Source organism: Malurus melanocephalus, unplaced genomic scaffold (genome assembly GCF_030028575.1).
Source record: "Malurus melanocephalus ecotype Western Australia unplaced genomic scaffold, MMel_1.1 scaffold_482, whole genome shotgun sequence".
NCBI classification, from domain to species: Eukaryota; Metazoa; Chordata; class Aves; order Passeriformes; family Maluridae; genus Malurus; species Malurus melanocephalus.
Window position 1 is genome coordinate 171,137 of NW_026623714.1, and position 12,244 is coordinate 183,380.

A 12,244-nucleotide genomic window follows, 5' to 3' on the forward strand; every position below is an offset into this window, starting at 1 on the left:
GCTCCATTTGCCTTTGATGCACTCGGTACAAACCTACTGAGAGAATCTCCCATCATTCACACCTTGCAGGGCCCTTCAGTGCTGTCACAGCTCACTGTGACCCCGGTGCTGTGGGCAGTGAAATCCAAGGGATGCTCATCCCTCTCCAGCCCCTGACAACACCGACATCCAAACCCGGCAGCACACACGACGTGGCCCCAGGCTGTGCACGCTCATTGACATGCAGCAGAACCCCCAGATCCCACAGATGGATGGACATATGTGGATGCATTCACATCCCCACCGATGGAAATGTCCCTGTGCAGCCCTAATGCTTGAGTGTGTGGTTTGCGTTTGGAGCACGAGAAGATTTTTCTCCCATTAAATAAATAAAATACCTTCAGAGCAACTTGGGATAAAGCCATTCTAATCCTTTTCTTCTTTCCAAAAGGAAAATGATTCCACATTCAGGGCACTGTGCAAACAATTAATTAGCCTAACRAAAATGAAAGGCCTAATTGCCCAGTATTACTGTGCTCATTGGCAGCCAGGCGTGACCAAAGAATAGGTACTGTTTTACCAGGGATAAMGAACAACTTTCCAGCTTTTAGGGCTTTTTTGATATTTTAGCATCTAGCAGAACGATTTTTTTTTGAATGATGGTGCAATTCTCACTTCCACATGCAAAAAAGCTGGCAGTATTTGGAGACATTTGAATGAGCTGCTATCCATTAAAAAAAGAGAAGAGAGAGACTCAGCTGGTGTGAAATGACCTGGCTGAAGGGAAGTCGATAAAGCTGTAACTTGCCTGAGTTGAATGACACTGTGGTGTCTCCAGCTGGAGACTTCACTCACAAAAGTGCTGTAACATTCAGAAAAAAATGTATTTTTTAAGGCATGCACCTAAAATGAAAGTACAATCATCCTTAATGCAGCTCCTTTTTCAATGAGCTGTTGTTACCAGATGGAAAAGTGCTCTAAATGGATGCAGATGAATTTGCTGTGGATGGGAACATGAGGGGTCAGGTTACAGGAGCTTTAAAAAACTGAACCGTTATCATTAATGCATCTYTCATAACAAGGAAATAGAAAGCAGATGCTGACTGAGTATTGACCTAGCACGAGGAGTCTGGGTCCAATAATTCTTCCTTTAAGCAGCTGATTCCCATGGGAAAATCCCCAAAGATTCAGCTGTAATTCCATTWTCTGCCTTGTGTGGAGACTGGCAGCCAGAGATTCTTCTTTACAAGCAATGTGGATGAGTTCTGCTCTCATTCATGCCTGCACACCCCCATGGAAATTACCACAGAGGCTTTCTCAGGAAGGCGGATTTTGGGTGTTTGGGGTGAGGGATTACAAAAAGAGAGGTGCTCACAGTATAGAATAGTACAATCATGTGAAAAAGCTAAGAACAAATAGAACAGAATTGTGGCTGAAGGCCACACTCAACATGAAACCAAGAAGAAAACAAGGGCCTTCCTGAAACCATTYGTTTATGGAGCTTGGTTCAATTATTACATATGGCCTCTGAGACAAAAACACCCAAACAGATCCAAAGATGTCATAGCAGGAATGGTCCTTCAGATAATGGAATATCCCAGTAACTTCTGTCAGGTTGATTAGCAACATTCTGAGSTCAATACAGCTGTTACATAACCTTGGAGAGACAAGCACTCCTTACTTGTAAAACAGAAAACTCCACCAAAACAAGGCTTTCGTTTTAAATTTATTTTGCAAATCTACCAATTCATTTTATGAAAGTATGAAATCCTACGTGGTTACATTAAACAGTTACATTACAATCCAGGTAATACAAATAATCACTATAAAGTTAGTTTTAGGTACTCTTGGATAACAAGTAGATTTCATGTTTTTTTTAAATAAAAGTAAGTCATAAAGAAAAGATAAAATAGCCTTGTGATTGTCACAGACTTTAAAGCAAAGAAATCACTGTAGACTCTCCTCATCCGACAAAAAGTTAAGAGAGAAATACTTTCAGTGTTAATGTTCAATTAGATTCATCRAAGAAATTTAAGTGCACACATCTACTCTCGGGACAACAAGAATAGTTCACAAGTTGTTTGGAAACTGGTGTCAAATTTTGTTCTCTGGAAACTGCTTTTAGTATTTAACATCACCATCRTCCTTGCTTCCAGATGCATAAAAATCCTGTGACATGCACCAGAGCTCCAAATCCTCTCTAATTGAAGTCAGTGGGAGTAGGATCGGTACCTACATTTAGAAGGTACTCCTGATATACTGAAATCCTTACAAAACCACCTCCCTTCCCAGGAATGAAGTTAATTTAAGGAACAAAATACTATAGTAATTCAGGAAAATTCTCAGCTTTGCTATGCAGCAATTGACASTGCAACTGCATTTCTGGGGACTTTGATGCAGGGTCATTCTTTCCTCTCAACCAACAACAGGATGCATGAAGACACCAGGTAACTGTGCTTAGCAAGAGCTTGGAGCTACAWAAATAAAGTATAAAAATAAAAAAAGAGATCAAATCAATCTAGAAACTGCTCTCCTGACACCCATCTGACACACCTCCAGTGTCRTTCTGCTCCTTTAAGCTGCCACTTCTGATGTGATACCTGTCAATCATAACTGCTTCTTAGGAAGCAATTAAATAGATTTTGCAGTGGCATCTCTCACTAYATGTGTATTTAGAAGTAACACACCCAAGATGCTACTGCTGCTTATCATGCAACAGYTTCACAGAAGCAAGGAGAGCTGTTTACAGGGAAATAAGGCAGATGCAGGTACATTCTGATGGCCTGTGGCACAAAGGAGATCAAAACAGGTCATTTTCTCTTGTAGCCTTCACCTCTTTCAACCAGCACATCTTAAAGGGTGCAAACTCCCAAATMTTTTCTCACATACGTGCAACAAACCTGCAGAGCTCACTGTAGCTCAGAAGTGAAGCCTGCAGCTTCTCTCTTCTAAGAGAAATACRTATTTATCCACAGAGTATCTTTTAACACTGACCTCAAAAAATTTAAAAGAAACCAGACAGATTACACAAAACTATACAAACTTTTCACCTGGACATAAAGTGCCATCAAACTATGGAAGCAAACAAAGAAGTCACTGTTGAGGGCAGCTACTCGAAGTGTGTACAGAAGGCTTTATTCCCCTGAAGCAGATAAAGTTTGCTACAGTCTTGGAAATGGCACCAAGCTGGTGGGAATGTTATTGTAATAAAGGCTARCAATTTCCTCCCTGACAAATACCATTCTTACCCGACAGGCCAAAGGCAACTAGGGTGCTTTTACTGGTGGCTGACAGCAGGAATTTCCCCAGAAGGTAGTTTAAAATGGTAATAGATGCTGTCATTTCCTTCTCTCTGATATGGTGACTATAATTCGTTCAGCCCCTTTATTCTGAGCATGTATAACCACAGACAGCYCCACCCTGCTATTACCACTGTGCCTGCTTGTTTTCCACCTCTACTCATGTAAACGTAATGTCAAATCCTCTTAAGAATCCTGAGCAGCCCTCCAGAATCACTTGTTCGACTGACATTTCWGCAATAATAAGGAAAGAAAAAAGAGTTGTGTGAAATTAAATGGCGCTCCTGTTGCCAAGTTGTTAAAATTATATGGCAATATGCTTCCAGTAGTTGTAAGAAATTAATTTGTGGAGTGCTTACAAGCTTTACATCTACTAAATCTCAACAGGATATAAAACGCTATTTAAGTGATACAACTTACCAATGTTAAGGAGAAAAAAAAAATCAGCACCAAAGAGTGGAAGAAGACACTAGATTCTTGTCTGCACTCTGATTCCTGGAGGCTGGATTTCTACAGCTGAGGAAGCCAGGCAGGAGACCCTTGGTGAATTACTTGTGTGTGCACCTTTGTCAGCACCTGCAGCTCTCCCTTCTGCCACCTCTGCAGCACATGAGGCTGGGCTCTATCAGGGAGTCACTCCACTCCTGCAGTGGCTGGCAAAAAGCTCAGCCAGCCCCCCACTCTCTCTGTTGCTGCCTCCTGACAGCACCAGCCACAGCAGAGCGACTCAGCCTCACTACTTTTCACTGCTTTATTACAAAGCTGCTCAGAAAGATTTGCCTGAGACACCTGTCTGTAGATGAAAAATTCATTTATTAGTTATGCCACTATGTGATGACTGTCATACTTTTCTCACAACAATGTCAAATACAATATAAAACTTTGGATTTTCTATAGTGAGTGAAATCAGCAAAATCAAAAGCCAGGCAGTGCCAGCAGTGCTGTCACTGCTCCACTCTGGGACAGGACCAGGGTAAGGCGCTTTGGCAGTCAGCACCAAGTTTAACCAACAAGCTTTTAGGATGCACGCAAGTTTCCTAGAGATGCAAAGAAAACTGAGACTTCCTGGTTGTTCTCTAAGTTGCTTTGAAACTACAACAATTTGCTTAATCCAGCASCAGATCCTGGCACTATTCTTTTCCTAAGTACAGTACATTTTGATAGCAACACAGAAGCACGTGACATAAAACAGATTTGTTCAAGCTCACCATGGTTCTGATGGGCTACACATACCAAGAGGCCACTCAAAAWGAGCACAGAACTCAATTCATCAGGACAACAACACTGACTCAAAGGAATTTCAGCTCAACTTCGTGAAGAAAGAAGGAGCTCACAAAGGAAAAGTTCTTATTGCAAGTTGTACTGCTCAGCTTGGTCACTTCTCACACAGAAGTATCAAAAGCTACCAAGGAGCCAAGGACAAAGAATTCCTGTTTTGTAACTACTTCAAACATAGCAAGCCTGCTGTAGAGAGAATAGCTCCTGCACAATATTTCAAACGGCCTTTTCTAGCAGACTGGAATGGTTAGATCAACACTGACAGAAAATGCACATTTCAGAACTAGTTCTGGCACCTCGCAATTTGGAAAACTCTTGTGCCCATGGGACTGAGGCAGCTTGTTTGCAGACCCTTTTCTCATGGTATCCTTGGATCACCCAAGCTTCCTTCCCCGCTGTGGATCCCTGGGCTCAGCAGGTGCCYTCCTCAGCAGGCACAGAGTGGCAGCTGTCGTGGGACACGGTGTCGATGCTGTGCCCGTGGGACTGGGGGTGGATGGACACCTGCACGGCGATCTCCTGGCCCTGCTCGCTCACGGAGCCATCGTCCGAGTCCCCGGCCGGGGAATCGCTGCGCTTCATCTCCGGGTTCCTGGGGAACAGCGCGGCCTGGGCCCCGCAGCCGGGGGGCTGCTTGTCCTCCTTCCCCACCTCATCGGGGTCGTCRACTCGCACGGCCTCAAAGATCTCCTCCATGAACGCCCTGCAGTTAAGGATCAGAGGTGGCAGGGGAATGCTCCTGGCCAGCTCTTCGATGTACCGAGCAAACTCCATGGTCTTAAACTGAGTGACTTTGGCCAGCTCGAGTGTTTTGGCAGATGTGATGATAGGGATGCGCTTGGCTATCTCRAAAGCTTTCTGCAGCTTCTCGGCCCCTTCCGTCCTGAAGAACTCATTGATGGCCTTCTCCGTTTTGCGGAGGTGGCTGCTCATCATGCACAGGCGGGTGATGTTCAAAATGAGGGTGATGGCAAAGGCAACGAGGCACACAATCATGTAGTAGATACTCATGTCCCCTGAGGTGAAGATAACCCKCAGGGTGACTGTGTAGTACAAGGTCTCGTTATGATTAATGCCTGCACACGTGTACCGGCCCCGGTCAGCAAAGATGACCTTTGTGATGTTGAGGGAATTATCAACAATCCTCCACCGGTCACCTGCARAGTAAAAGAAATAAACACAGCTCATGAAACAAAAATCCCAGGGTAAACATCAACAGGAGTCAAAGCCTGGCAGTAAACAGTCTACTTGTAGCATAACACTAACAGTACACCAAGGACTGAAATGTCTTTTTCATGCTTGTGACACTGAAAGCCATAACCYACTTACCCATCCTACTGCTTAATGGTAAATTATTCTGCATGCTTGCTACACTGGTTTTGCTTCCTTCTCTCATCTGCTCTTTCCAGTGTGCTTCTGGCCTGCTGGTTCCTTCTGACAGGGATCCTAATTCTTAACTAGGGCTTCTCACCCTATGTTAAAAGTCTGTCCTCCATAAAGTCTAAYTTTCCATACATTCAGAGTCAAAAGTCAAGTGACCCATGAAAAAGATCAGTCTGTAAATGGCTCTGTTGGCARAAGAACCCAGAATTTTCTCGAGACAGTTTTCTGCTGAGCATGCAGTGCTGACATGCAAAACCCAAGTAAAAAGAAATCAATACATGAAGCTTTATACAGCATTTGCTGTGCATTTATAACTTCAGGGGAAAACTGTTTTCATAACTCAATTCTTTTAATTACTCTACTTTGAACTGTTTTCATAACTTATTCTTCTAATTATTCTACTTTGAACTAATCTCCAGATGGCATTATAACTACAAAAAGGTTACTGAATACTTAAGGCAGAAAGAAAGCCTCCAACAAGATCCTATCAATTAGTTCGATGACCCTCATTAATACTAATAAAGACAAACACATGCATCTCTAAAACATTTTTTAAAATTAAAAACTACAGGGACAGAAATATAAGAGCTAATGGCTAGGAAAATATATTCCCCTTCAGTTCAAAAGGGTTAAACTGCATGAATTTTATCATTGGCTATTACATATTGCATTACTTTCCACAGTCTCAATGGTGCATGAACCAAAAAACAAATGTACAAAGTCACCACGCTTTAAAATATCCTGCAACAAAATTAAAGCACCAACTGCCAGCTCAAAATGTCACAAGCTGTGGAGAATTGTGTTTAATTCATGTATTTGGAAAAATATAATTTAAACCAGAGCAATAGTAAATAAAACCAGTTTATTTATTAGTAAATAAAATCAGTTAGAATCTCGTAAGAAGAAGAGTCATTTCTTCTGTGTGCCATACTGGGATGACTCTAGAACATGATTCTGTGGGGCACCAAAGCAGGATGGACGGATGGGCTGGAACAGAAGAATTCAGCTATAATTCACATGCCCCATGTCACAGGGCAAAGGGCTGTGTTTTGCTCTCTCTTTATCTCCCAATTGTAAAAAATGGGAGAATAGGAAGAGAAAATTATTATAAAGTTCATGGGTTTTCCGATATTGTGTAAAGGGGGAATAATGATGGGCAGAAAACAGCAGGAAAACTTACCTTCATCTTTTTGTTCAAGCAGGTGTCCTCTGGAGTTATACCAAAGGATATGTTCATACTGGCTGATGTTCAGTTTACATTCAATTAAAACACTGGTCCCCTCTTTGGCTATGATATCATGGTGTGCTGGAGAACTTATTAAAGCTTCAGACACTGCACGAAGGGATGCATTGAAAGACCCCAAAGCAWCTGTCCTGTTAAAAGCTACATTTTCCACTGTGAATCCAACTGAAAGATCAGCACTAACAGTCAAAATTAACAGGCAATAACTGAGCTTCATGGAAAGTTAGTGAAAATTCTTCTTTCATTTAATTTGGAGAAATGAGGTCATATGATATTAAGCTGTCGGTATTGCTCTGAGATAGGAGAGGAGGCTCTTGATTTGTTCTGTGATGGAAAATGTCTGRGATCCAAATGCACTTTCAAGACCATCAATATGTGAAGGGGAAACTGGAAGTACAACTGAAAAAAAAAAAAGCAGTAAGTTTATTAATGACAGCAAGGTTACCGTATATTTAAATTTAATTTCCAGTAAACAGATTTTGATTAGCATAATAAAAACTGTCAGCTGAGARGTTCCAAATCAGAGCTTTGCTCAGAACACAGTAATAAAATGAGGGTAAGAAGGCATTAGCACAACCTCCAGTCCACTAGATGTTCATCTTCCCAACCAAATAAATAATCTCTGGAACAATAATCATTAGGGAAAAAAGGTTTTACAAAAAGAACAAATTGTTCTGACTACTGGAAAYGCATAATTATCTTTCAAAGTGGATTCTGCATTTGTTACCAGAGAAAAARTGCTTTCTTAATAGAGGAAGAAAAGAGAGAAAGAGGATGTAATTTCTGTCTCTYTCCCCACCAGTATCAAAGTGCTTTTCAGCCCTGGTTTTCTAAAGCCAGTCTTTCATTTACCGTGCAGAGAGAAACCAAAGCGTACACACACACATCTGATTTTCAGCATTTACATATACTTACTTGATTTTAGGGGCAYAGTTGGCATTAGGTGTCTAAATACTACATAATATTATTTAATTTMTTGGGAAAAGTCTCATGGTGGTTATCTACAGCCACAGAGAGGAAATCCCTTTTTGAACATCAGGACACTAATGTCTAAACATACTTCCGTTTTTGCAATAAYTCTTGTTGCTGCTGCATTTTCTAAGTCTGCTTCCTATTACTCTTGTTTGTTYTACAATGAGCTCTGGTTGAAAATCTTTTACTTTTTGCTGCTACATCTCAGCAGTCACATCTTATTCATTGTCTTTTCTACCCGAACTTCATAGCAATGTGGAAAATTGTTTTGTCTAGGGACAGACAGTCTTCAAATAATCATGCACAAAAGATATTTTAAGACATTAGGATACAGCCTTCAATTTTCTGTCTTTTGCACACAAGGATTTTCCTTTTTTCAAAGCCAGAATAAAACCAACTTGTAACAAAATGAGATGACACTGATAAGAGACAATCTGTAATCAAATTTCCTGGAAGCCCGATTCAAGGAAATTTCTAATCTGTCTTCCCTGAAGTTATGATTCCATCTAGACTGGTCCAGAGACTTAAAGAACCATTTACAGAAGCCACAAGCCCAAATGTTATCCTGAAGAATATCTCACTTTATACCACTGTGTGACTTCAAATTTATCATCTCTTCTACAAATAACAGATGTTAATGGAATGGAATTTCATAAATATCGCAACACAAAGGGACATATTTACTTAATTGATAATGCAGATACTTTTCATCCTTCTAGAATTTCTAGTTAACACTATCTAAACCACTTTTGGAAAATAATGTAATATGCATAAAACCAGGTGATTTCTAGTAATTGTCTTTCATCAGACACAAATGAAGTGTATTCAAAAGGGGGAATTCTACTGATAAGATGCTATCCAGACTGAGAATTTTTTTGGTGAAAGTTAATTTATCGAAGGTCAAACCAGATTCCAGACTTGACATCTGATGAGAAATGTGTTATCTGACCCATTTCCATTTCTATTGCAGCTATTGCCAAAACCAGTTTAACAAAGAAGGCAAAGAAGACAGCTGTGTCCAACTCTCCTTCAAGCTTGACTAACCAACTCACCCACTGAATCCTGCAAGAGAAACTGGAAAACAGGCTCCCTACTTGTTTCTCTGTAAACAGCAATCCCTTCATCTGCCTTCTTTTTTTTATTTTTAATCATTGGCTCCACTCTGTTTTCTATCATGCCTCTTGTCCTTTCATTTAAGATGAGACTAGTGCAGAGAACTCAATTATACCATTGTGCTAGAGTAGCTACTTTCCCACAGCTAAACAGTTAAAAACAGTACCAAGGCCTCTTTCATTCCTGTTTTTTACCAGCTACTCTTTAGCAAAAGCATTACTGAATCCTGCTGCCTCTGAAGGAGAGCATCCCATCCACAGGTCTGAAAAGAACCCAATACTAAGGCTGTTGTTGATCAACAACTATTCTGTTTGAGGGAGTGGTTTTAACCTTCCTTTTTTAGACCCCTGGTATTTTCAGTGTTTCAGAGCCCTCAGATGGCTGCTGACAACTGACCTGTTTTGGTAACCTTGTGCAGGCTCCTCCCAGGCAGGCTGTGGACTGGTAGAAGCTTGTGGACCCCTGACATTTGGGTCACTTTAAAGGTCTGTCACAGTTGGTGGTGGCAACTGAGGTGCTGTGGTCCCAGACCTTCAGCTGACATCACCCCATGACCCATCTGCCTTCAGCTAAAAATGCACTTAATGGCTTTTGCAYGCATCACATTGACTTCACAGCATCTGATGCAGTTACAACTGATGATAGTTCTGCAGCAAAGACAAACCCTCAGCTTCACTCTTGAATCATAGTCTTCTAAAACAATAACCTCCCAACTGGTAGTTTAGATTTATTAGAGAATAATCCAAGWGCCTGTTATATTTTGCCTGTGCTATTGTCATTTTAAATTATTAAATTYGAATTGTTAAGATTTCCRAGYGTCTGTGAYGCTCCTCCTAAATGACATTAGGAMTCTCACTCATTTRTTTAACACAAGAAATACTCAGCAACATTTTCCCTCATAASAATAATTATCTTCAGTAATTGCATATGCTCTCCACTATACTTGCACTGAGCCTGCATAATGTATAAACCATTGGTGATGGGTCATTTAATTTTACTATTAAATTCTTCGAGGTCTGATTTATTAGAAATTGTTTGTCTTTTGGAAAAGCCATTATTGCTAAGCAGACAATGATCTCTCACTRCCGAGTGCTGGGAACAATAAAATGATTTGCAAAATCCATATTCTTCATCCACTGCACTTATGCAAAACAGCTGCTGGAGCTGATAAAGGACCCAAAAAGGATAAAGCGTGATCAGTGCCAACATCACAATTCTTCAACAAAGTGTTAAGCTCAAGCAAGACGAAATGTGCAGAATAGAAACTGGCTATTTTACAACTGAACCTGAAGCTGAGCTCAACACATTTAACCTTTATTAAACCATAAGTTGTAACAACAAATAGCAGTGGAAAGGTAAGATGCATCTGTGATGCATGCACTTGTATGAGTCATCCTTGGCTCCTACCCTGAAKAAGTGTATTTGTGTTTAACTTAGAGCACTCTAAGTAGTCCCACTGAGGTCAGTGGAAGCACTGATAGTACTTAAAATTACACGCATTTATAWGGCACTGCAAAATTGGGGCCCAAGAGGTTGCAAGTTATATGGTTTTACATTCACTGCTTATAACATCACTTCATACCTGGAGTGAGGCAATAAACCAAGACACAYCTGACAGAGCACAGGCTGCTGATGTCTTGCAGAAATACCATTTGCAAKCCCCCTCTGACCCTGTCAAACCAGGGAGACATATTTGGCAGAGTTCTGCAGACAGAAACTCTTGGGAAGTTTACCAAAATAGACAGCACGGTCTTGACAAGAGCTATTCCAGGTATTTCCAGCATGGGAGAGGCCACAGGGAGGGCTCACCTTCTGCTGGGTTCACCTTTGGCATCAGCCAAAGCTCTATAGGGTGAGTGGCAGCACTCACAGCCCAAAACCCAACCTAAGCAGCAAATCCACAGGACACCAGTGCCAGCCTCGCTGGGTGAGGCTGCATGATGTGATTTAGTGTTTTGGTGTGCACATCCCTTGGCTGCCTGATGGGATTTGGTGTTTTGCTGTGCGTATCCCTTGGCTGCCAGACAGATCATGGTGTTTTGCTGTGCGTATCCCTTGGCTGCCAGACACTTGTCATGGGGTAACTCGCCACAACACCGCGGCACTGGCTGCACACCAAAACTGTTTTTTTTTCCCCGTCAGCTAAAATCGACCAGGCACAAAGTTCCACTTAACACTACCCCGTCTCCACAGCCCCTGAATGCTCCAAGCTCGCTTGTTGAAAAGCGCCGGTCCCGCGGGCTGCTGGTGGCAGCGGGACACACGACACGATCACACTGCAGCCGAGGGCACCGGGCCACCAGGGGTGACGCCACTGGGCTGGTGTCACTGGGCCGTGATGTCATGCCAGAAACTCACAGAATACCCTGAGTTGGAAGGAACCCACAAGGATCATCCAGTCCAACTCCTGGCCGGACAAGGACGCCCCGACAATCCCACCCTGTGCCAGAGAACGCTGTCCAAACGCTCCTGGAGCTCCGGCAGCCTCGGGGCCGTGACCATTCCCTGGGGAGCCTGGGCAGTGCCACCACCCTCTGGGGGAAGAACCTTTCGCGGATATCCAGCCTGAGCCTCCCACAGGAACGGCACAGCTCCAGCCGTTCCCTGGTCACACAGATCAGAGATCGGAGCTGTTCCTCTGCTGCCCCTCGTGAGGAGCTGCAGCCCCCGATGAGCTCTGCCCTCGGTCTCCTCGTCTCCAGGMYGAMCAGAYCAAGCGACCTCAGCCGCTCCTCCTGTGGCTTTCCCTCGAGGCCCTCCACCACCTTCGCTGCCCTCCAAACCCGTCCCTATTGCCCCCGCTCCACGTCCACGCCAAAACAGCGAGGCGAGACACGGGCCCGCGGTCTCCCCCTCCGCCGCTGCCCCCGACCCCGGTCTCGCCAAGTGAACCAGGCGGTACCATCGCTCTCACCGGGACCAGAGTGCCCGGCCCGGCCCGGCCCGGCTCGTCCCTCAGCTCCGCCGCCGCCGCTGC

General features: G+C 43.0%; 1 protein-coding gene across 2 annotated transcripts; it reads right to left on the minus strand.

Annotated features, from left to right (window-relative positions):
• Positions 1-1,629: 1,629 nt before the first annotated feature.
• Positions 1,630-12,241, minus strand: MFAP3 (microfibril associated protein 3). 2 transcript variants are annotated; one of them, XM_057380922.1, is made up of 3 exons: positions 12,182-12,241; positions 7,120-7,581; positions 1,630-5,713 (listed from the first exon to the last, which is right to left on the minus strand). In XM_057380922.1, the coding sequence occupies exons 2-3, from the start codon at positions 7,397-7,399 to the stop codon at positions 4,968-4,970; spliced, it is 1,026 nt and encodes a 341-aa protein (XP_057236905.1). In that variant the 5' UTR covers positions 7,400-7,581; positions 12,182-12,241; the 3' UTR covers positions 1,630-4,967. The 2 variants fall into 2 exon arrangements, with proteins under 2 accessions (XP_057236905.1, XP_057236903.1); XM_057380920.1 differs by lacking the exon at positions 12,182-12,241 and adding an exon at positions 9,664-9,742.
• Between the last annotated feature and the right edge of the window lie 3 nt (positions 12,242-12,244).